The 26,778-nt window shown below is 34.9% G+C and overlaps 1 protein-coding gene across 3 annotated transcripts in view; it reads right to left on the bottom strand.

Annotated features, from left to right (window-relative positions):
* Nucleotides 1–1,274: 1,274 nt before the first annotated feature.
* Nucleotides 1,275–26,778, bottom strand: part of VPS37A (VPS37A subunit of ESCRT-I) — a 45,794-nt gene continuing 20,290 nt past the window's right edge. For 2 of the 3 annotated variants that reach the window (XM_045779369.2, XM_045779370.2), the window contains 11 exons: nucleotides 26,172–26,246; nucleotides 24,161–24,275; nucleotides 23,469–23,569; nucleotides 14,128–14,353; nucleotides 11,254–11,324; nucleotides 8,478–8,605; nucleotides 8,339–8,397; nucleotides 8,193–8,261; nucleotides 5,219–5,362; nucleotides 4,156–4,236; nucleotides 1,275–2,621 (listed from right to left, as the gene is read on the bottom strand). In XM_045779369.2, the coding sequence (XP_045635325.2) occupies nucleotides 4,156–4,236; nucleotides 5,219–5,362; nucleotides 8,193–8,261; nucleotides 8,339–8,397; nucleotides 8,478–8,605; nucleotides 11,254–11,324; nucleotides 14,128–14,353; nucleotides 23,469–23,569; nucleotides 24,161–24,275; nucleotides 26,172–26,246 (1,069 nt within the window). In that variant the 3' untranslated portion in view covers nucleotides 1,275–2,621. The remainder of the gene's footprint in view (nucleotides 2,622–4,155; nucleotides 4,237–5,218; nucleotides 5,363–8,192; nucleotides 8,262–8,338; nucleotides 8,398–8,477; nucleotides 8,606–11,253; nucleotides 11,325–14,127; nucleotides 14,354–23,468; nucleotides 23,570–24,160; nucleotides 24,276–26,171; nucleotides 26,247–26,778) is intronic. The other variant, XM_045779371.2, reaches the window with a different exon arrangement.

A 26,778-nucleotide genomic window follows, 5' to 3' on the forward strand; every position in this document is an offset into this window, starting at 1 on the left:
TTGACCATGATTCAGCAATCAACAAAGGAACTTTTTAAAAAATAAAGTTAGGTGAGGATAAGGGAAACCTTGGGATATGGTTTTATTCTTTAAGATCAAAAAGTTTACCTTCTTCCCCTAAAAATGAATTCCAATTTTGACTGAAATTCCTTCAACTTAAGCAAATGTAACTTACGATCGAACTTACCTGTCAAACAGCCTCTATTCCAATATAAATTTCCTACTCTTGTTTCCAACTTTGAAACAGGTATCTTTACTGTATATCCCATTTATTTAGACAACTTTCTTCGATTTGAGATATTAGTGTTTAAATTTCTACCCATGACAAACCTCTACTCTGAATAATAACTCCTAAGCTTTCCTCTATTTTCTGATTTCCATCTGGCCTTCTCTTACATGTTAAAGTAAAATCAGAACCTCTGCTTTGGCAGGCGTTTTTCTCCCCAGGTACTTCTCCAAATGACCAATTTTTAGACACAGCCATAAAATTACCCAAAAACTCATTTACTTTTTCTACTGCAATAGAAACCAAAATTCACAGAGAATTATTCAAATGCAGACTTTTTTTTTCCTTCTTGGACAACTTATACAACCTATATCTGAACAAAATTGTCTGTTGGTTAAATGCAGATATTCATGATCAAACTCCTCTTTTTAATGACTGGGTTGTAAGGAAGCTGCCTAATAAATTAATTTTGGAAAGAGGAAGAAGCTATGTTAACTGGTATAGAATGAAACCAGGACAGTTTGGTTTAAACAATATTGAGATGCACTACGTGATTACATAGAGGAAATTTACTGTGTAAGAAAATGTGGGTTTTTTGTTTGTTTGGGGGTTTTGTTTGTTTTTGTGTGGAGGGGAAGGCAGATGAGCAGGTAAGCACCTAAACCATATTTGAGTTACTGTACAGCATTTCCACTGTGCCTTATTCTGAATAGGTGTTAAATAAAATTAGATCAAATGAATTAATGTCCCTTTAAAATGGCTGTGATCTGCTCGTCTCTTGTTATAGGTTCTACACAGTTTGTACGAACACTACCTGATTATTTGCAAAAGACTGGGGCTAGTATGTCCTCCATTGCAGTGACTGCTGGGAAAATTAGAAGTCCTGCTGGTCTGTGCAATATGGAAAGGTTTCTGAATACCCAGAAGACTGCCACAAATTTAAAACACTTACCTCGGGTTATTTCATTTACAAATCCATAAAAATCATGTCTGGTCATTTTGAAGATTAAACAGCATGCCCTTAGCACAGCGCCAGTGAGACAGGCAATTATGAAAGTCAGTATCTTTATTCCAATGATATATTTATAGTCCATATGAATACTTGCTCTTCCACAAAGACAGATTATTATTTTTCAAGTCTAAGAAAATAATTTTGTTTTTCCTAAAGTTCTATTGCCAAGAACGTGTACAGAAAGAAAAAGAATAAGAAAAACCAAAAAACCTGTATTACCATATGCTGGCATTTGGAATAACAATACATATTGGGATGGAAATTTAAACAAAAATATGCATTACGTTGTTTTGTGATTTAGACACAACCTTATCAAGCCTCAGATACATACAGTTACAGAGTTTCTCCTTTATTAGCTTTTACAGCTACCCACAAAATGTGTTCATTCTCCAACATTGTATAGAAGCAAACTGCTGAACATAGTACAATTTAAAGAGCAAATTCAATAAAATTAATTAAAAACTAGACTGCCTAAAAGTTAAATATTAATTTACTAAAGCTGTTTTCTTATGAAAAGCTAACTCACAGTAAAGGTCAAAAAAATTCATTGACTTGTGTGTCTAGATTTACTATTTATTAACAAAAAGATTGTTTTTAACATTAGGAATTTAGAAAGTATATCATTATCCAATCATAAGCCTATCAGGTACTTTTATAAAAAAATTAGTATGAAAGTTTATGTTGGACTAGATGAAGTGGAATGCAATTTTCTTCTATTAGGTAAAAGAATTATTTAACTGTATTGCTTCTTAAATGCATCCTTAATTTTAAAAATTAAATAATATATGAGCAGCTGATGTATTCTCTTGATATACTGTGTATTAAAAGTTACTTTCTTGAGATGGCACATTAGTAGGTTTGGTATTTCCTGACACTATGAATATTTAAAAACAAATGTTTTTTGAAAGTTTCATCATCTGGAAAGAAGGAAAAATAAGGCTTTCTACAGCTGAAAATAGTAATTTTTCAAAAAGATTGAGAGGAAAAATATCTAAACAAACCATTTTTGATAAAGAAATAAGGCAGTTTCAAAATAAAAATATAAATTTAAATGAAGCAATTTTATAAAATACTGATACTAGCTAAAATTACATGCATAGGTACTTAATAATAACAGAGGAACAGCAGTGGAATTTAAATATGATAGGACTGATCAACAATAAATAAAGATTTATAGTGCAAATCGTGCAGAAAAACTTCTCAAAGCAAAGACCACAGCAGTCATTCTATTTTGTACAAAATCAGTCTCAGTTCTGTATACGATCTATACAGGATATCTATAAATTCAGCCACTGTGATGAAATGCCAATTTGCAAATCATACGTAAAAATGTGCTTAGTCTTGTGTCATTTCTGTCTTGGCAGTTTATGTTTTCAGGAAAATCTGAAAAGAAAAGAACATAAAAAGCCCTAAGATTTAACTTAAGATGATAAATTTTCATCTCTTTACATTCTCTTCCAATTAAGATCTACCTATAAGAAGATAATTTGACTCTCAGGGAAAAGGGGTAGGGAAGGAATTCTAGCATGTTCGTATAAATAATTACTCAGTGCCTACTTTCTTCTTAAACCTTGATATTAAAAATCAACCCTTACCCTAGGGGATTGACAGTATGATTTGCAAAACAAGAAAACAATTCAGTGTTGGCACTAATGTTATGTACAACTAGATTAAGGGAAGGGGAAGAGGAGTCTGAGATAGAGATGAGAAACTCCTGCCGTTTCTAAATGCTCCCTTCTCAGAGCCCACTCCTTCAGCCCCCTAATGTCCAGGCCGAACTGCTGTTGGGCCAGCCTCTTTCCTGGGGATTTGCAGTGACACCCTTGTTAGCCTCCACCAGCTACTTAACTGTCATATGTGATCAGGCCTGCGGGCAACAATGGTGGAGCATGTGCGAGTGCAGCAGAGAAAGGTGCTGTGAAGAGCAAGTCAGGAAGCACAAGAGAGTGAGAGGCAGGAAAGAACAGAGACCCAGAAATGAGAAACAAGCAGCCTTGGCAAGGGTGTGAGAAGAAGTTATTATGGCCTCCTGTCTTATTTTCACTCTCAGCGACTGAGCCGTCCTTAGTGCATTTTGGCTCTATAAAGTACCTCTGCATTGTTCAATAATATAAGCCTTTACTTAAATTTGTTGGAGTGGGAACTAGTTTTTGCAACCAAATCACTCCTAAAACTGCATAGATGGAGAAGAAAAGGCAGAGTGTCTAGACATCAGATAAGAGCGTGACCAGAGATACGGTGATAGAAGAAAGAACATGAAATGGAGAACTTAAGGGGAAAATGGAAAATTGAAGTGGGTGCTCTCAAATTTATGCCAGATTGTAGAAGACTTAAAACCAGAGAGAAATTTAACAGTGACCTGCAATTGGTAAGGTCTCATCATAAGTTCTGCAGCAGAGAAATTATACCACAGGGTGGTATTTGAGGAAGATCATTCTGTCAGTGCTGTGTAGGAAGGAGAAACACTACATTCAGGGGACTGGCAAAACAATTACTGGAATAATCCTGGTGTGAGACTAGAAGTTGACAGGAAGTTCATTTTAAAGGAAGAAATGACAAAGGAGACTAGTGAGAAATATGTCAACTAAGTGAAATGGTATGTACATCATATACCACCTAAGAGACAGGAGCGAATTATAGCTTATGATTCTACAGAAGCAGCTATCCAACACTGAAAAAAACATTTCATTTAAGCCAACATCATGGTGACAAAATATCCAAAAGATTTCCACTGGTTAAATGCTAATGTATATATAATTATGCTTAATGTATAATACAAAGCATTTTATATGTTATCTAACGCAGAAGCTATGACAGAATTATGCTTAAAGCTGACGAAACAGACACTGGTAAAAAGACTTGGTAATAAGAGTCATGCAGTAGCCTTCCGACTCAAACATTCTGGAAGACAATTTACCTATAGTGGGGCATGAAACTGACTGTGCATTGCTATTGCTTGTTGAAGTTTCTCTTCCTTGGCTCTTCTACAGTGGCAGATCTAGAAGATAAATGATTTAAAATACCAGTCACTCCTCCAGTGATTTACCTACTGCTTCTTACATCAGGACAGAATTCAAAGTTAGAATCCTTTAACCTGTTGACATTTTTTAACTTTTGAATGTTTAAGGTAGTTCAGAATTTAAGAATCCCCACCCCTGCAAACACTGAATTGTATTTGGAAGATAACCTTTGCCTGTGAACTCCCAGAATGATAAAACAAACCTTGACCCTTTATATCAATTCTCAGATTGTGGAGTTTCAAGCATTTGTGTTTTAAAAATATAAAAACAAAATCCTACTGTTGTTAACCAGGAAGCTAAATAAATAAAAAAGTCAAGGTACAGTCATACAGCACCACAGAAGAATGAACCAGAAATCAACACCTTACTAATGCTATAACCATAGTCTTTAATGTCCCTAAACTTCAATTTTACCTCCTGGAAAATGGGGATAATAAAATCTGCCCACTTTCCTTAACAGGATATGCATATACATAACACACAATTTACAAAGTTTATTAACAAAAGGTTACTTTTCAAATGTGATGTTTCAGAGAAATTAGGTAAATATTTAAAACTCTATCAAAGGGCAAGATATTGTTAAGTAGACTTTCTTAATTATTCTTTAAATATAATGGAAATCAGAACAGAACAGAAACTACTGCAGAATGTTCTCAATAGTATTTACAGATTTTAAAATAACTATTTATAGATTATTCCCTTTTTAAATAGCTTGTTGAACATAAGAAGTTGTACATTCCTATAACTATTAAGACCAGACTTAGGCTGATTTACTAGCTTTAGTACAAAAGGATAGTAAGATAGTGCTATCATTCTTAAAGAATAGAGGCTTTTCAGTTTCTTCTCATGGCAATCAAAACTCCAGCTCACTAACGTGCTGAAGTATTTTTTACTCATGAATATACTTAAGTAATTTCATATAACACTGTCACTTGTCCTCAACTGAAGAGTATTACATACTGTTCTCTTTTCCATGAAGCTACTGAGAAAATCATCGATTTCAGTTTTTCCCTCTAAGAAATCTTCAGCAATATTATCAGATTCTTCCTCAGCTTCGTGTGCAGCTACTTTCAATCTTGCCTGTAGGGCACTCGCACTACAGCTCTGAAAAAGAAAATGAAGTACTCACTTAGTTCACACTGCTCAGAAAAACTCCTTAGAGGCAAAGGAAATGAGACAGGGGTAGGGAGGAGCAAGTATTATATGCCTTACACAGCCTCTTTCTTGAGGAAAATTGCTACCACCCAGGTCCTCAGCTTTTGGGTATAGGGGTAGATACCAAACACAAAATAACCCAATCCATTGGCTGCAAACCCCTGAATGAGGGAAGCTGAGCCAATCAATGTCTTTTCCTGGGGATTTAGGAATTAGGTCATTGTGGTAGGCACCCTCGAAGAGGACCCCTATCATCCCTACCTCTTGAGTGTGGGCTGGACATAGTGACTCCCTTCTAACGAACAGAATATGGCAAAAGTGATGGGATTAAATCTGACCAAACAGGCAAAAGGCGTGTACAAACACTGCTGAAAGAAACTGAAGAAGACGTAAGTGGAAAGACATCTCAGGTGCATGGATTGGATATTGTTAAGATGACAACACTACCCAAAGTGATCTACAGAGTCAATGCTATTTCTATCAAAATCAGGGTTTTTTGCAGAAAAAGAAAAACCCATTCTAAAATTCATATGGAATCTCAAGTGACCCCAAACAGCCACAACAATCTTAAAAAGGAAGAACAAAGTTGCATACTTCCTGATTTCAAAACTTACTACAAAGTTACAGCAATCAAAACAACGACGTACTGGCATAAGAAGAGACATGTAGATGAATGAAAGACCTAGCCTAGAATTATACCCTCACATACATGGTCAAAAATATTTTCAAAAAGTGTGCCAAGACCATTCAATGGGGAAAAGACAGTCTCTGGCAAACGGTGCAGGGAAAACTGGATACTCACATGCAGGATGAAGTTGGACCTTTATCCCACCACACATACAAAAACTAACTCAAAAAATAAAAAAGTAAATAAAAACTAACTCAAAGTGGATTGAAGACCTAAATATAAGAACTAAGACTATTTTTATTTTTTAATTTGTTTAAGTAGGCTTCATGCCCAGCATGGGGCCCAACATGGGGCTTCAACTCCCGACCCTGAGAGCAAGACCTGAGCTGAGATCAAGAGTCAGACCCTTAACCGACTGAGCCACCCAGGCACCCCAATGCTATTTTTAATAGTAGTCATGCTAGTGGGTGTAAGGTGGCAACTCACACACAGAAATGAACAGAGATGAACCATTTTCTCATCACCCTTGCCAACCCTGGTCATCTATCTTTACAAGTTTGGCTCACAAGGATGATGCAAATTTTTATTATTACTGAAAGGCTGGCTATCTGTTCAAATGTTTCCATTATTTCTTCACTGAATGTTTACTGAGCATCTACTATGTGCCAAGCACTAGACCTGGTACTGGGTATATGGAAGAATAAAATACAGCATGTTTCTGCACTGATGGTACCAACAGTCCAGTGAAGTGGTTTACATACTTTATACAGAAGCCTGCCTCATCATTCCCAAAGATTCTGAGCATCTAGAGACAAGCGTAGGAATCAAGGTGTGTTTTTTAAGTGTTTCAAAAACCATTTCCAGCAATTATATAAATGGCAAAGAAGACAGAGTAACTGTTATACTCGTATGTCTGCTGGACATTCACATTTCTCTTTCTGAGTTTCTTGTTCTTTCCTCTGACTATCACTGCCATCACTGTCTTATCCCTAATATTAAGGGGATCCTGGAACTATCTGGCAATTGTGATGCTTGCTGTTGGTTTCTAATATTCTTTATCAAGTGAAGGAATTAATTTCTATTCTTAATTTACTAAGAGTTTACAAAGAATGACATGACTACTGTGAAAAGCTTATTCAGCATCTACTAAACTCTAATGTGCAGTTAAGAGTATTTCAGTTGCTTCTCTCAGACTTTCTTCCGGTTAAGAGTGAGAGAGCACCACTTACATTTGATTCCCGACTCTGATACTTTCTATTTATATGACCTCAGGTAAGTTATTCAATATCCCCGTGCCTCAGACTGCTTATCTACATTATTAAAAAAAAAAAAAAAAAGAAAAGAAAATCACCTACCTCCTAGAATTTTGTGGAAATAATGGGCAATATATGAAAATAGTGTAGTGCAGTGTAAGATGCATAATCATTTTTCAATGTTAGCTATTATTTTTTATGTCTTTAATTCTAAAGGATGATCAAATTATGTGAAATTCATTATAAATTTATATTCTCCTTTGCCATCATTTTTTTTCTGTTGTTTTATTTTCTATTTTTTGTTTTATTACATTGGCTTTACCTTCCAGAATTGCTGATTTTAAAGGAAAGAGGATGTTGTTAATTATGATGTTGGTTATTGATATGACATAAAGATTATGTCTCCTATTCCTTTTCATTTGTAAAGATTTTTCAGAAATATGGGTTGAATTTTATAAAGTGGTTTTTATTTTTTATTTAACTGGATTTCTAGCATAAAATCTATTATTTGGGGTGAATTAAACTTTATAATTTTCATATATTTTTCAATTTTCCAAGTTTTCATTTAAGATATCTTTATATAAGTGAGATTACAGTTCAAGTTTTTTGTTAGATTTTATTAGAGGAGGTAAACTGGCATTTATAATAGAGTTCCTACTTAAGTTATTTATGGGGCTTTTTGTGTTTTTCTGCTTTGGAACCAAATATGCCCTCGCATGAGCGCAGATAATGTATAATGCCCCATAAATGAGAGCTGTTCATCTCACTTACAGGTATCAAGCCTTCTAAAGACAGATACCTAATAAGTGCTTTCTGATAATAATGAAAGTAAGAATGCAGATCACACATACTGAGATTAAAAATTCTTATGGTAAAGGAAAAGAGTTAAACGTCTTACCTCACTGAGTTCATGCTGCCTTTGCATCTTCTTTTCAAAAGTAGATTTCAGCTGTGTAAGCAATTCATACTAAAAGATAAAATAAAAATGTTATTTTATCATATTTTTAAATTGTATGGATTTCTTCAAAATCATAACTAACTCACCTTATCTAAAACAGTTTGCCTTTTGGCTTCCAAGCTGGGCTCCAAAAGGAGATTTTTTCCTGTAAGATAAATTTCTGGTTTATTTCTAGGTAAACATCATATTTTTCTTAGGAAATTTAAGAAGTAAGGAAAGACATACTTGCTAGCTCTTCAATACTTTTTACTAAGTCATCCTTGTCAGTAATAATCTGTTTTAGTTGGGGCAAAGTCAGAAACTGTTCTAGTAATATCTCCTCTTGTTCATTCATATCTGTAAGCTGTGACACACTAGAAACACAACAGAAAAGTTAATGAATATCAGTCACTAGTTTTTCTCCATGATGATATTCACAATTTTTCCATTTTATTCAGTTGACATGGCTCTAATTTTTGAACTATCATTTATATATCTACACACACACACACACACACACACACACACACAGAGGCAAATTATAACCTTAAAAGCAAGTAAAACATCAACCACAGTGGCACATAAAGTGGTCTTAAAGTAACATCCAATCAGGATAGGATTATTAAGACTAGGGTTCATGAACAATCACAACAATGTCAACCTCTGTATCTATTTAGATAATAGGTGTGTGGCTGTCACAATAAAAGATAAGTATATGGATATGTGTGTGTGCAGATATTCATAAATTATTTAAAGAAAAGCAATCATGGAGGGCTAAACCAAAACCAAAAATCAATATCCACAGGGTAAAAGAGGGAACTGGATGGGTGGGATAGGAATGCAAGCTAAACCTTTCTGAACATATCTATTAGTTTTGACTACCAATCCATAAAAAAAGCATATGTTTAAAAAAATTTTAATTAAACAAAAAAGCAGTCTCTACAATTCAGAGTAAATGGAAATAAATGAACATTGGTTATTTTCTAAGTTACATATCATCCGGAGAAGTATTATTCAGACTTTAAAAAACAGTATTTGGATATACATGTCAGGTGTGATAATCAAAACACAAAAGAAGTATAAAAAACAAAAACAAACTCTTATCCTAAACTCAGTAATCATAGTAATAATATTGGTATTGTAATTTTGAAAAAGAACAAGTGCCTTTCAGAGAAATGACTTCAGGACAGGGAAAAGAAATTTCACAATGAGCCCATGGCATCTTTGTTTTGTCGGAAAGCTTATAGAAGCCAATGTGAAGAGCTTGCTAGGGACTCAAGATAGAACTGTTTAAGCATCAAAAAGAATAGTGACTGCAATAGACTGAAACACATCAAATATATTTTTAAAAAATTTATGAGCTCTTAATAACACAGAAACAACTACAAAAATAAAAACAAAAAACCTTGCCTCTCAGAAACTTTGGAGCTTGTTTGTGCATCAACTCATTATTCTGAAAATTGAAAAAAACCAAAAAACAAAAAAACAAGGATTTATCTTTCCATTACTATATGTGGTGTATTTCAATAAAACTAAATAGGTGATATAGAAATCTCTTCACAGAATTCTGGCTAATTCTGGCAGTAGAAAATCGCATTTGCAATCCTTAATGAAATAATGGATAGCCAATGATTTCAGCGGTTTCAACTGTTTCAATCTTAATGTCACTAAAAATAGGGCAACCAGACATAACCGCTGCCTTATATGATGTAATAGGAATTATGACATAAGTATTCTTGACCAAAGAATTGAACCCATTTTTTTCAGCAGTGAGATATAACTGACACATAACATAGAACATTGTGTAGGTTTACGGTGTGCAGCTCAATGATTTGATAAAACTGAACCTAAACAAATCTAATTAAAACTCTAGATCCAACCACCAAGAGAAAGAAATACAGGAAAGAAAGGAACATCTTCAATTGTACTACCAGAATGCAATCAGGCAAAAAAGAGGATATAGAAAATTCTACCAGACAAATAACGTATTTCCTCAATAAACGTATAATAATATAACGTGTATAACAATGACATGTATAATAATATAACATGTGACATTTTAATAATTTTTTTTAAAAAGAAGTGAGGAAGGAAAAGAAAAGAGAATCCTTTGTAACACTGAACAATAACAGTACCTACTTCCTGGGGTTACTGCAAGCATTACAGTTCATAGGAAACCTTAACATGTATGTGATATATTGTAAACCTTCATTGACTATTATTAGAAAATAATGCATCACTACTTTCTAAAAATGATTATAGAACACTGGGTCAATTAAGGTAAACTTTTTTTCTTTTTTAAACTATAGGATTTCTAATGGGCATTTGGCTGTATATCCCTCATGGGATATATCCCAGAGACAAAAAGAATTACAAAAATTTTTAAATTATACTCAGAAGTCTTAGTAATAACAGCCTTATGAGTAATATAAACCTTCAATGCGGTATAAAGGAAGCAATGCTTCCCAAAGTTGAGTGGCCCCAAAACAATTTTTCATGAAGCACCTTAGAGAAACAGTGTTCTATGAAAAACAGTACTTTAAACCTGAATACTACAAACTTATGTGTCATCAGTCTGAATACAATTTGGCTCTGTAAAGACACTATGCTATGACTTTATGAGAACATTCATGCGTTCCCCTATGTACAAAGTTCTACTTACAAAAGGAACAACGAAAAAGTCTAAAGCCAGAAAATATTTGAAATCTCCAGGGATGATGTATTGAGAAATAATTTTCGCGATAACGTAAGCCTCAAGAATGAACGACATCGTTTTCCTGGTAACTATTATATCATTTCCAGGCTCTAGAAAAATCCCTGGGTACATACTAAGTCACTCAATAAATACAAACTACAAGATATAAAACTGATTTACATAACTTCCCCAATAAGACAACCAAAATATAGAAATAGTGAGAATTTAAGAACTCTCTTTAATATGGGTATGAAAATGATGATTTGGTTGTATTTATCATTGTCAAATAGATAATGAATACTGACATTACTCTCCCAAGTTTTTTACCTTAGTTCTGAGAGTTCTGGAAACGTATCAGGGACATCTGGCATCTTGTAACCAAAACCATCCTGGCTTATCTACAGAGAGTTTGAAAAGGTATTGTGTCAGCCATCTTACTGACTGCTCTTATTTACTTATAAACATAATTTTTAATGTACCACATCCCATAATGTTTCATTATCACCTTCATCTTTCCACTTTACATTGTCCTTATTCTCCCCTTCTTTCTTTACTCTAATTTTCTCAGTGTACTTTATACCCAGACAGTTAAACTTTTTGTTTGTTTTGGGTGAGGTTCATGTGAGTACCTGCATTACTTCTTTCTTGGGCAAGTACATAACTGTTAAATAAAACGCTTAAGTGTATCTGTGACAAATGTAGAGAATTATCTGTGGATTTCATTGATATTTATGTACACATCTGCCTCATGTAAAAGATACTGAATATAAAAAATGTAGTAAGCTGAAAGGCTGAATATAGTTACATACCTAAGTCAGACAAGACAGTAGAGTAGATAAGGAATAGGTAATCCATTATTTTATAAATGACTTTTTAAAATTGAGGATCCCTGAAAAGTTCTCTTGTAATTTTGTTTATCCTACGAATTGTGATTAATATTGTTCATGATATTGACAATATTTGTTCATAAAATTCATTAATACAATGATGAAAGGTATTGGAAAAACAAGGTCCACTTGGGCCTAATCTAAATTATTACAAACACTAAAATTAGTAAAGTTGGATATAATAAGGTTTGCAATATTTGAGTATTACTGTGGGTGATACTCAAGGCTAAAATGGAGGTTTTAAAATCATTTTATATGTTTTATTCCTAAAGTATTAGTCTCTTAGTAACATTCCACATGGCAACAGTCATCAGCTTATTTAAGAACATACAATGTTTTGTTTTTTTTATAATAATATTTTTTTATTATATTAGCCATCATACAGTACATCCCTGGTTTTTGATGTAAAGTTCGATGATTCATTAGTTGCGTATAACACCCAGGGCACCATGCAATACGTGCCCTCCTTACTACCCATCACCAGCCTATCCCATTCCCCCACACCCCTCCCCTCTGAAGCCCTCAGTTTGTTTCTCAGAGTCCACAGTCTCTCATGCTTCATTCCCCCTTCTGATTACCCCCCCTTTCTTTATCCCTTTATTCTCCTACCGATCTTCCTAGTTCTTATGTTCCATAGATGAGAGAAACCATATAATTGTCTTTCTCTGCTTGACTTATTTCACTTAGCATTATCTCCTCCAGTGCCGTCATGTTGCAGCAAATGTTGAGAACTCGTTCTTTCTGATAGCTGAGTAATATTCCGTTGTATATATGGACCACAACTTCTTAATCCAGTCATCTGTTGAAGGGCATCTCGGCTCCTTCCACGATTTAGCTATTGTGGACAGTGCTGCTATGAACATTGGGGTGCATGTGGCCCTTCTCTTCAGTACGTCTGTATCTTTGGGGTAAATACCCAGTAGTGCAATGGTTGGATCATAGGGTAGCTCAATTTTTAACTTTTTAAGGGACCTCCATGCTGTTTTCCAGAGTGGCTGTACCAACTTGCATTCCCACCAACAATGTAGGAGGGATCCCCTTTCTCCACATCCTCTCCAGCAATTTGTTGTTTCTTGCCTTGTCAATTTTTGCCATTCTAACTGGTGTAAGGTGGTATCTTAGTGTGGTTTTGATTTGAATTTCCCTGATGGCTAATGATTTTGAACATTTTTTCATGTGTCTGTTAGCCATTTGTATGTCTTCATTGGAAAAGCGTCTGTTCATATCTTCTGCCCATTTTATGATTTGTTTATTTGTTTCTTGTGTATTGAGTTTGAGAAGTTCTTTGTAGATCTTGGATACCAGTCCTTTATCTGTAGTGTCATTTGCAAATATATTCTCCCATTCCGTGGGCTGCCTCTTAGTTTTTTTGACTGTTTCCTTGGCTGTGCAGAAGCTTTTTATCTTGATGAAGTCCCACAAGTTCATTTTTTCTTTTGTTTCTCTTGCCTTTGGAGATGTGTCATGAAAAAGGTTGCTGTGGCCGATGTCGTAGAGGTTGCTGCCTATGCTCTCCTCTAGGACTTTGATGGATTCCTGTCTCACATCAAGGTCTTTCATCCATTTGGAGTTTATCTTTGTGTATGGTGTGAGAGAGTGGTCAAGTTTCATTCTTTTGCAAAACATACAATGTTTTTTAAACCAATGAGACACCTGAAGCCCTTAGCATGGTAGAGAGCAGATCCTCCACAATCTGATACCTACTTCTTACGTGATCACTTTTTATGCCTTTGCCTATTTCCTGTATGACAGGCAGCTCTTTATTAAAGGCAATTTAACAAAAATGCAATTTGGTTTATGCCTCTGAAATTCTGTCAATACTACTGCCTCTTTATGGGAAGTTTTATATAACCCCTTTCATTCTGACAAATTCATTACCATCTATCAAAATCTGGACTTGAACATAAACAAACAAATAAATTAATTTATCTGCCTTATTTTAAGTGAGCACCTACTATATGTATCAGGTGTGGTCTGAGGCACTAAGGATAAAGTGGTGAAAAAGCAGAAACACATTTTTTATGAAAGCATCCCTTCTAGGTCTACCTCAATTCCTGGGAGCACTGACCACTTCCTCAACTGTCTTCACCGTAACTCTAGACTCGCTCTACTACTCTAGTGGAAGTTTCTTATTTGCAGTTATTTGATAATTTGTTGGTCTCCTCTGAGTTTATTACTTGAGTTGAAGATGTGATTTAATCTTTTTATCTTTTGTTCCTTATTTAGTGGCTGGCACAGGAAGGTATATAATAAATATATGTCAATTAGATGAGTTTCCAAGGATACAAAAATACAGAAAACTGAAGATACCCACCGGTGCTGAAGTGTCTGTTGTAGGAACAGGTAATGGCAGATTTGAAAGGACGCCAAAAGAAGGAGCAGCGGGTTTGGCTGGTGTGTAACTTGTTGTTGAAGAAGAAATAGTGTCAGCAACAGACAAAGAAGTGATAGTCCTGTTAGCTTCTTGTGGGGGATACGGAGGAAGAAATGGGAAACCCTGAGATGCATAAGGAGGCATCCCACCTGGATTACTGTATAGGCTAAAGAGAAAGACAGAAAAAAAAAAAACATTAGATTAGACTTTAGGGGTAAACCTATAAAATTATTCCCAAATGGTTCTAACTAACAATGGTCATGGCACAGAGACAGAATCTTGTTATTATAATCATATAACTGAATTAAATATCCTATAAATTGATAAAATATGACCCCCCCCAAATAGAAGTGTAGTTTTCATGAGAAAGGAAAATGTTTTAGAAAACATATAATTCAAATAGTCATAGTAGAAGTAAAGAGACAGTCTCTTTTTGAGTTTTGAGCATTTCAATAGCATCAACCACTGTATTCATAAAGGGAATGGAGAACCTTTAATCCAGAAAATGTAGTCAAGACAGGTTGTTGGAATATTAGCTCTCGCTTTATCTGGAAAAATATAAGGGAAAGTCATGACTGCTTTTCTAAAAGATTTTAAAGGAAAATAGTTAAATGTATAGAAGAATGGCTAAAAATGTTAAAATATAAAAATAAATACATATAAAAAACCAAGTCTATAGATTTAAAAAAGTAGTACAGCAGCATGTACTTGGGATTGAATCAGAGAGCAGTATTAATTTTTTCAATGTAATAAATATCTGGGCCCTGGTTCAAGATGACAAGATAGCAAGATCTTGAAATCACCTCCTCCCATGAACACACTAAGTCTGCAGGAATATGGAATAATTTCCTCAAGAAAAAAATTCTAAAATTTAGTTGTATAACTCCTACAAATCAAGCAAATATGAAAAACCGATATTGAAGCAAGTAGGAAAGCCTGTGACACAATCTCACTGTAAACCCAAACCTCAACACAGAGACCTATAACGGGGAAAAAACTCAAAACCTAAAGCTTCTTCCTGAAGAGCGAGAGTTTGAACCCCACACTGAGCAGTCATCTTTTAAGCCCTGGATCTCAAAGAACAGCCCCCAAAACATCTAGCTTTGAAAACCAAAGGGGCTTGTATGCTTGAACTTACCTACCCCAGAAGCAGAAGAGGCACCCAGATTTTAGGTGTAAGAGTCTCACTCCCTAATCTTAAAGTGTCAGCTTGAGGCACAGGTACCTAATTTAACCCACATCCAGGGACCCACTGGGATATGCTCTAGGAACAAAGGGTGGTGGGTGCTCTCTTCATGTTCTCCCTCTGTTACATTCCAGAGCAACAATATCTCTTGGAAGGAAGCTCTCATGCACATATGGTGCTTGGTTTTTATGTCTGGTGCCCCAGTTCTGGTGGCTGTCATCCACGACATGCCCATTGATTACATGGCTCTGAAGGCCAAGCGCTTGCATTCCTGGGTCCCATGCAACTGTAAAACAATGAGACAGTTGTTGGTAGGCTACCACCCCCAGGTCACTGCACAGACAGCAGATCAAACATACCCCTAGTCTTCCTATGAAAGAGTCCGATAAACCTGTCTGAAAGCTTTGGCTTGATGAGAAGGCTTCTGGCTTGGTATACAACTAGGGGCCTAGGGAGGCACTCCCAGGAAACAGGCTGGTGGATGCCAGCTCTGCACATTCTCTCAGTCTTGCTCCAGCTCACCAGTATCTCCCAGAAAGAAGTTTATACAATCATCTGGGGCCCCAATTTTGCAACTCTACCTAGGGACCAGACCTCCAGATCACTTGGCTCTGGTGGCCAGCAGAGCTTACACTTGCAGCCCCATTGACTATATATATTTGCATACTTTAAAAAAGCTGCTACCTGAGGGTCTGGCTTCTAATCAGCCTGAATCCAGGTGCTGGCTGAGATCCTCTCAGATCCTGGTACACCCTCAAGTACTGGGAGCTATTAAAAATATAACAAGCTCCTTGGACAATACAACGATTTTAGAGATAATCAAGAGGTAGGGCAAGGCTAAATGGTAAGGTTCATCTCCTGGTTCAGTCCTCAAGACTGGGAGAGGTGGCTGTGTTATCTTATGCATAAAAACCAATACAGAGAGCCAAGGAAAAAGAAAAAGAGAAATACGTTCCAAATAAACAAACAAAAAAATGGAAATAAGTAATTTACCTGATAAGAGTTCAAAGTATTATATGCTCAATGAACTTGGGGGAAAATGGATGAACACTATACAACTTCAACAAAGAGATAAAAAATATAAGAAAGTACCAAACAGAAGAAGTCACAGAGGTAAAAAAAAAAAAAAAAAAAAAAAAAAAAAAAAAAAAAAAATACACTAGAGGATTTCAAAAGCAGACTAAATGAAGCAGAAGAAATGGCAGTATACTCAAATTCAGGGCAGAGAAACTCACCCAATCAGAGCAGCAAAAAGAGAAAAAAATGCTCCCTGATTTGAAACTATATTACAATGTTACAGTAGTCAAAACAGAATGTTATTGGCATAAAACTATACAAATAGATCAGTGGAACTGAATACAGAATCCAGAAATAAACCTATGCATATACTGTAGACAAGAATATAAAATGGGGAAAGGGACAGTCTCTTCAATAAACACTACAGGGGAAAATGGATGGCCACATGTAAAAGAATGAAATTATCATTCCCTTACATTATATATAAAAAATTAATTCAAAGTGGATTAAAGACTTAAATTTAAGACCTGAAACCATTAAACTCCTAGAAGAAAACACAGGAAGTAAGATTCTTGAAATTGATCTTGATGAGTTTTTGCATCTGATACCAATAGCAAAGGCAACAAAAGCAAAAACAAACAAGTGGGACCATATCAAACTAAAAAACTTCTGTAGTGCAAAGGAAACTATCAACAAAACAAAAAGGCCCATTACTAAATGGGAGAGATATTTGCAAATAATATATCTGATAATCAGGAGTTAGTATCCAAACTATGTAAAGAAATCCTACAATAGCAAATCACAATCCAGTTAAAAAATGGGCAGGGGATATTAATAAATATTTTTTACAAGATAACATACAGATGGCCAAAATATACGTAAGAAGATGTTCAACATCACTAATCATCATGAAAATGCAGACCAAAGCCACAATGAAATATCACGTGACACCTGTTAAAATGGCTATCACTAAGAAGACAAGAAGTTAAGTGTTATTGAGGATATGGAGACCAGGAAACCCTGTGTACTCTTGGTGGGAATGTAAATTGGTGTAGCTACTATGGAAAACATTATGGAGGTTCCTCAAAAAAAAAAATCAAAAATAGAATTACCATATGATCCAGCAATTCTATTTCTGGGTATTTATCCAAAAAACTGAAAACAGTAACTCAAAAAGATTAACGGTGACTCTGTCTGGACTCCTATGTAGTCTCAGGATGGGGTAGGTCACTAGAAAAACACAATGACGAAGGGTTGGAACAATTAGCTGCACCTACCAACCTCAGGGAATAAGGAAGGGGCTGCAAACTAAGCTCTATGAAAACTCTTGAACAATGACAGCTGACAAACTTTCTTGTTGGTGAATGCATCCACATGGTGGGTGCACCCCGGCCCATGGGGACAGAAGCTCCTACATTCGAGACTCTCCCAGTCCTTGCCCTGGGCATCGCTTCACACGGCTATTCATCTGTATCCTTCACAATGCCCTTTTATAATAAACTCGTAAACATAAGTAAATATTTCTCTGAGTTCTATGAGCAGCTCCAACACATTAATGGAACCGGGGGGGGGGGGGCGGTTCATGGGAGCCTCTGATTTTATAGTCTGTGGGTCAGAAGCAGGTGAACAACCTGTGGATTTGACTGGGTTCTGAAGTGGAGCAGTCTTCTGAGACTGAGCCTATAACTCGTGGAATCTGATACTACCTTCAGGCAGAGAGCATCAGAATTGAATTAAATGTATATATTTTAATTTAATTAATTTAATTAAATAGGACACCCAGTCACTGTCTGCTAAGAACTGGAGAATTACTTGGTGGTGTTGGAAACACACATATCAGAGTACTGAAATATGTTCCAAAATATATAAAGTTTGAACAATTTTTAAACTGGAATATTATTTCATTTAATGACTTAAATTTGCATGAGTTGGAATTATGCCGGAAAACAATTATTACGGATTTTTAAACATACAATGATACTAAAGCTCACATGGATAATTATAGAAGGAAAAGTATCTGAAAGAGGGTTAAGAAGAGAGTAACTGTGCCATATAGCAAAACAAATGATAAAATCTTTATAATTAAAACCAAAGAAAAGACAACTTTTTTTAGAGCAAATAGTGGTAAATGGATATGCAGGTCAATGGAATTGAATATAAAATCCAGAAAAAACCCCAAACACATAAGAATAAGGATAGAAGAAAGATGTGAAATAAATGGGAAAAAAGATCAGTCAATAAACAGTATTGGGACAGCTGGAAAAAATTGAACTAGAGACAGATCGTTATATTCCTAACAGAATAAAAACCAAATTCATCAAAGATTTAAATGCTTAAAACAAAATCTTACAAGAATTAGAAGAAATCATTGGGAAATAATAACCTTGGGGTGGGAAAGAACTTTCCATGATCCCAAATCCCAAAGTCATAAGAGAAAATGATTAATTGCTTGATATTAAGAAAGAACAAAAACAAAACGTCTACATGACAAAGCCCATTATAAAAATTGGGGGATAACATTTAAAACTCATATCACAGACACAGGGGTAATTTCTCTGATATATAAAAGTTCCTACAAATTGATAAAAAGACTAACAACTCAAAAGCAAAATGGAAAACGGGATAGAAGACACAAATTAAAGAAAAGGAAAGAAAAACATCTTTCAATCATAGGAAAAGATACCCAACTTCATTGTTAGTTAAGATAAATACAACCAAAATTATACTAACACATCATGTTCTACTTATAAATTGGCAAAGATCCATTCCAATAATATGCTGTATTGGCAAAGAATATGGGGAAGTAAGCATTGTGTATAGTGGCAGAAATTGGTGCAACTCACTCTGTAGGGCAATTTTGCAGTATTTGTCAAAATTACAAATGTGCATGCCACTTTGAGAATGTATCCAAGAAATATACTCACATTTGGCTAGAATATTATTTTTAAAATTATTTGCTGCAGCACTGAGGGTAAAGAAAGGTGGGCCTTTTAGGAAAGAGTGGAAACAATAAAAATATCCATCGACAGGAGTCCTGTCAAATAAATTAGACTGCATCTATACAACAAGTACTTTGTGGTCATAAAGAAGAATAAGGAAATGCTTTATGTACCAACATGGAAAACTCTGCAACTACACCATTTAGTGAAGAAAAAAAGGGGGAAGGGAATAGTATACTACCATTTGCATAGAAAAGGAGGGAATAAAATACTCCAAGTACATACTTCTTTGTAGGTCATAAAACATCTTGGAAATTCTATGCATATTCATCCAAATGAAAAACTTTGGATACCAGCAAGAAGAAAAACTAGGGTGTAAGGGAGAAGAAAGTGGAAGGAAGCCTTTTTACCCCATATCCCTTTATATTTTTTGAATTCTGATTCAAGTAAATGTATGATCTATTGAAAAAATTAAGTTAAAAAAATAGCTCATCTTTACATTAAAACGTTTATCTAAAGGTATGTCAGTGACATAAATATAAATATAACAAGTTATTTGGAAACAATATGACCAACATGAGAGAGTATTTGTATTATACTTGAAGTCTTTATTGTGAACCAATTTGCTTTATTTTGACCTCAGTAGCAGATACAACCTATTAAATAATCTAAGAAATGCATTAAACTTCCATTTTAATAACCTGCACTTTAATCACAGAACTTATTTGAAATGGGAATAAGTAAACTTATTGGCTTTTATTTTCAAATAAGGTGAGTGAACTTATATCCAACGCTACCCTGACAGAAAACAGGATATACAGTTTTTAGATAAAGAATATTAGTGAGGCTTATAACTCCAGGACAAAGACACAAGAGAGGAAAGATGAGGGCTGGGGCTGATGCACCTAATGACTAGACCTAATAATCTAGCTAAGCAGATTTCCAGGCAGTGCTCAAGATGCTGCCTGACTCCTGAGCAAGAGCAACTTCTTAGAAATTACGCAGAAGGACTAGGACAGAAAGCCAAGAAATATTCTGAGAAAAGGAAATAACAAGACCAACAAGAAGCTGCATCATCATTAAATTTCAGAATACCAAAAATTTTTCTAAAATTTACAAAGGATCAGAAATCAAAATGGCATTGGACACTTTGCAATTATAGAAGCCATACAGACAATACAGCAACACCTTCAAAATTCTGAGTGGAAAAGCACTTCGACTTAGAATTTGAACTATACTGATTTTTAACTGTGAGGGGTATATCAAAGACATTTACAGATTTTTTTTTGAAGTTTCGAAATTTATCTTTTAAGAATCTGTGGCATACCGTATTTTCAAAAAATTGGACATGGCAATATTTCTGGTCCCATGCTCTTCTAGAACCTTGCCACTCCACCAACCAAGAGGAAAAGCCTATTTTCCTTCTCTTGAATCCGATCAGGACATTGTGACTGCCTCAACAAACTGAATGCAGCAAAAGTGACAGTGAATAACTTCAGCCTCCAAGTGATAAAAGGCATTATGACTTCCTCATAGCTCTCAAGATGTTCATTCCAGGGACCACCATTATGCTGTAAGGAAGCCCAAGCCATAGAGAGAGGCCACAATTAGGTATATTCCATCTGACATCCCTAGGTAAGGTGTACGATGAGTAGGCTGAGAGCTCACTGATGATTTGTAGAGCACACAAGATCTGATGAACCCTTCCTGAAATGAAGATTAGTAAGCAAAATTCATGTGTTCAACGTTTTCAGCCAAAATTCACAGGGCAATTTGTTGAAACCTTAGTAGACAGAACAGATTTTAGCACCCAGAAGTGGAAAGCTGCTATGTTATTAAAAAAGAGAGAGAGACAGAGACAGAAATCTAAACCGTGGGAGTAGCTTTGGAATCTGAGAGAGATGAAAGCCAAATGTACCCTCAAAGAGTTGGTTAACAGAAGCCTAAGAGCCTTAGCGGATCGGTCAAAGAGCACTTACAGGAAAGTGAGGAAAATGTTGGAATAGGAACTCTGTTATGTACTGGTAGAAAGTTTACCAACCGTGTTGCCTGCAATAATGGGGAAAGGAGAAAACGTACAGGCATAACTCACTTTACTGCGCTTCACAGATTCTGCGTCTTCCTATCTCTGTGTTCACATTCTGGTATGCTCACAATATTTCAAACTTTTTCATGATTATTTTTGTTATGGTGATCTGTGATCAGTGATCTTTGATGTTACTATGTCAACTGTTCTAGAGGGCCACGAACTGCACTCATAAAACAGTGAACATCATCGATAAATGTGTGTTCTGACTGCTCCACGGACCAGCTGTTCCCCACTGTCTCTCTCTCCCTGGGCCTCCCTATTACCTGAGACATAAAATTAGGCCAGTTAATAACCCTACAATGGCCTGTAAGTATTCAAATGAAAGGAGTCACACGTCTCTCACTTTAGATCAAAAGCTAAAAATGACTAAGCTTAGTGAGGACAGAATGTCAAAAACTGAGACAGGCTAAAAGCTAGGCCCCTTGGGCCAAAGAGCCAACTTGTAAATGGAAAGGAGGGCTTCCTGAAGGAAATCAAAAGTGTTACTCCAATGAACACGCAAATGATAAGAAAGTGAAACAGCCTTATTGCAGATGTGGAGAAAATTTTAGTGGTTTCGACAGAAGATCAAATCAGCCACAACATCCCCTAAGTCAAAGCCTAATCCGCAGCAAGGTCCTAATGCTCTTCAGTTCTATGAAGGCTGAGACAGGGGAGGAAGCTGCAGAAGATTTTGTTTGAGTCCTTTCTCTTCTTCTCTTGATGAGTCTAGAGGTTTATCAATTTTATTGATTTTTCAAAGAAACAGCTCCTGGTTTCACTGATCTGTTCTACTGTTTTTAGTTTATTATTTATTTCTGCTCTAATCTTCATTATCTCCTTCCTTCTACTGCTTTTGGGATTTGTTTGTTGTTTTTTTCCTAGCTCCATTAAATATAAGGTTAAGTTGTTTGAGGTTTGTCTTGCTTCTTGAGGTAGGTCTGCATTGCTATAAACTTCCCTCTTAGAACCACTTTTGCTTCATCCCAAAGATTTTTAGATCATTGTGTTTTCATTTTCATTTGTTTCCACGTAAGTTTTGATTTCTTTTTGGATTTATTGGTTGATCCATTGTTGAGTAGCATGTTATTTTATAACTATGTATCTGCTCTTTCCAGATTTTTTCTGGTGGTTGATTTCTAGTTTCAGAATATTGTGGTCAGAAAAGATGCTTGGTATGATTTCAATCTTTTTGAATTTGTTAAGACTTGTTTCATGGCCTAAAATGTCATCTGCTCTAGAGAAAGTTCCATGTGCACTTGAAAAGAATGTGTATTCTCCTATTTTAGGATGGAATGTTCCTAATATATCTGTTAAATTAATCTGGTCCAGTATGTCATTCATCCTGCTGTGGTTTGGTCCTATTCTTTCACATGGGACACATAGCTAATGCAAACAGTGGAACAAAATCAAGTTATCTCCAGTAGTCAATAACCAAACTGTAGATTCACAAGGAAAATACATGTTATCAAGGTCTGATGACACGAAAAAAGAATCTGAAAGGTATTTTTCAGAGCTGCTGAAAGATGTGGAAAATTAAAAAGATAAAACCACCAATGGAAAAATGGAAGTAATTCTTAACTCCAGAAAAAGCAAAAAATCATAACATAAAGGAAATGTAATCATGACAAAGTACTTGATTCAGCAATGGGGAATATTTACAGAATCGAAATAATGAAAATACCAAAAATGAATTTAAGTAAAGATCATGATATCAATCACTAAGAGAATGAGGGGAAAGGAACATTTATGAAAGACAAAGATAACTAAAATCCTCATCAATCATATAGCAGGAGGTTGATATAAAATACCTAAAATTGAAGAACCAATGCTATATGTAGAAGTTTACATTATTCAGAAAGATGAAGGTAAGTATTGGAAAAGCAACTAAAAGAAGAAAACACAATCACCTCTGAAAAGTATGAATATGTCTGTGTGAAGGTAGGAATGTGGAATGAAGAGAACTGCCTCTTAACATCATTTGAAAATTTAAACTATATTACGATGACTTTGATAAAAGTAAGTAAAAATAAATTTATACAAACATTTTTTTTGGTATAAATGTACTTACTATGGAAATGCTGTTGAAGAAGGAGCTAAAACTGGAGGATTCTTCCAAAACTCATCCAAGAGACTCTGAATAATTTTTCCAAGATCTGAGTGCATTGTAAACTAAAAGTAATAGAAATACAGGATGATCAAAATCACTTTCAGAATAAGTCTTATTAGGATAATGTCACTGTAAAACATAATCTTAAATCTACTTCTGCACATCAAGAATTAAATGAAAAACAAAGGGTATTGTGTCAAATGACCAGATTAGCAATCTACAACTTACAATATTTTTCTATAGACTCAATACCAGAAATCAGTTAAATATCTATTTAACCAATAATGGAGCTAAAGTATTTCCACATTTTAAAAAACAATTTGAAGTTTCAAAGGTAAATACTTGGAGTACATTTAAGCTATAGCCCTTCACAGTAATCAATCACTTATATTTCCTAAGAACTTTAAGGCATATTTGAATTTTATCCCCTCCTAACAACTGTGGAAAATCTGTGAACCAAAGTTCTAACATCAACAGGTCTTCATCACAGAAAAATAACTTTCAAATCAGTATTATTTATTAGATATAGTGACCTTTTTTTGGGAAAATTATTTATTCCAAATGAGATTTTACATTTTAGAGTTCTAAAACATGTAGTAGTAAAGTAATATACCTGTTATACTACTCTGAAATAAATTATACTATATACATACATTGTTTACTAACGGAGAGGTAACATATACCCCTTGCTTATCCATTAAGTGATGTCGTATTGGTGGATAAACACTGATCACTGGTTTTTCCTGAGGAAATTGTGGAGGGAGCAATCTGTTAAATGTAGAACAGATGAAAAAAAGACACATGTTATATTATAAAGTCATAATTCTAAAACAAAGTTAAAAGCAAATTAAATTTTCATGCTTTCATTTAGATTAATTATTCACAGTAATAAGTACTCTATTAAGGTTGTTAATTGAAAATACACAAAAGGATATACTTTAGCAACAAGATTATAAAGCAATTCAATACAGTAAAACCTTAATGTAGAATATGGATACCCTGAGTTATAAGATATTCCTCACATCATGTCAATTAATTGCTTTCAAACATAATATACCAACCTATGCAAAATCTCCAATAAAATCAGATCAGGTATTTGTATCAGGTGAACCACAGTAACCAGTCGGACTATTGGACCACAGTTTCTGGCCATATAATTTTCTTGCAGTTTTCCTACTTATGAAATGCTGCCAAGAATTATTATACCATCTATTGAATTTTTAAAGACTGAGTAGATAAAAGCAAAAGCACTACGATTAAAACTGTAGCTGTCAGTATGCCTTGGTTCTGTAAGGCTCTCTTCTAATCGTTCCCATTAACACAACTCTCCCAAGTCTGTCAATCACATGGTTTCAAGTAAGAACAGTAAATTCTTAATACCAAAAAAAAAAAAAAAAGGTGAAAATCTTAACCTTTATGAATTACCACAAATTAAAAATTCAGGAATGAAGTCTTAAATGGATTTTACTGGATATGGAACTCTGATTTCTAAATCTCTCTAAACTCGGAAGAATATGCCTCTTTACTATCTCTCTGTTCCCCTGCTGGCTCAGAAAACGATTTGTTTGGCAGCACCATCATGAAGAAAACTGGGTCCTTTTTGGCTTCTCCTACTTAGCCCTACCTAGGGCATTTGATGGAGATAAAACTACTTCATTTATATAGCTAAAGATTTTAAGCTAGTTTGGTAAAAAAAGACAATGAATGGCCTTTAGAGCCCAACAAATCTGGGTTTGTATCCTGACCATGCTATTCACTACCTATGTGTCTGTAATTTGCCCGATTTGCAGCGCTACTGTGAGGATCGAAAAAGCTCCTCTATCAAGATAACACAGCATAATGCTTGGCACAATTATACATTCACACTTCCATTCACTATTCAACTAGGATTTAATAAGGCCTTCTCCATGCAGGCATTATGCTAGACAATGAGAATATGAAGATGAGTAAGTCATCGTTCCTGTCTTCAGTTAGGTGCTTCTTACCTCACCCAAACACCTGCTCTAGCACCCAGCCACCTAATGCAATTTGAGGTAATAACTTAATACTGTCATGCTAAAGACTAATAATTACACATACCGTTAAATGGGTACTTCAGCAATCACTCTGTCTAATCTTTCCTCTTAAATAACCTCATGACTATAATTTTTAACTTAATTTTTTTCTTTAATTAGTAGATCAAATTTAGCCTTGAACTTTCTGGTTGATATAGTATATCTGTTGTTGAAGACTAGAACATTTTCACTTGTTTCTGATGTAGAGGTGAATGTATCTCTAATAGTTTCCCATACACGAGCTCTTTGATTGTCTTCATTTTCAGGCTTTCTCTTTCAGCCTACCTTCAGCTAAGACTTCAGTGCAAATCCATAAAAATAATGACAGTACTAAATATTATTATTGCATCTTTTTATTGCATTTCTTCTTGTATAGTTTCTTTCTTATAGCAATACACTTTACAATGTAGCAATACGCTTTACAATGATGTCTTTAAAAAATTTTTGTTTCTCAAAATTGTGTGACTTTGCTAAGTTATAGTTACTAGAAAGGGAATATTTTAAATAAGTTCACTTTAAATGATTCACTTCTAATAACTAAGAAACAAAATAATGAAAAGATTTTTAAAAGTACTAGTACATAAAAAGTATAGGATACAATTCTACTCACATATTAATATTAATTGTCAGGTTGTTTACGGTGAATGGCAACCTGTATTCCACATCTTTCTGTATTTCAGCTATACTGTAGGAGAAAATTCGAGAGAAAAATTCACTTGAAGTTATAAACCATTAATGTTAAAAAGAATGTTAAACGTTTTTAGAGCCTACTAAAACTATGAATTTTAATCACCCAATCTATATAGCCAATATAACTGGTATCTTGAGGGAAAAATGATCAAAGAAAGATTTATCAAATAAAGCAATAATATTCTTAGATATCCATCCAAATGTGTGTGTGTTGGGGGGAGGTGGTAGAGTGGGGGTAGATGTTGAAGTAAAGTGGCAAAGAAAAACTCTCATATTAATGCTAGATTGATTTACTATCACTTTCTCTAATTCAACATTAGTAGAAGTAATTGTTATCCCTCTGGTTAATACAAGTCAGCAAGACATCTGGGTTCTGATTATGACGCTGCTACTAACCAGCTATCTAGACAGCTAGGGAAGTCTGGGTCTTAATTGCTTCAACTAAGCCTGGATGAGACGTCTGCTACAGTCTCATGACAGAGACTGCTGGTTGCTTTCCAGAAACAAATAACCCCCCCTTCTTCCTA

This window comes from Ursus americanus, chromosome 27 (genome assembly GCF_024610735.1).
Source record: "Ursus americanus isolate L20-20 chromosome 27, mUrsAme1.1.p, whole genome shotgun sequence".
NCBI lineage: Eukaryota > Metazoa > Chordata > Mammalia > Carnivora > Ursidae > Ursus > Ursus americanus.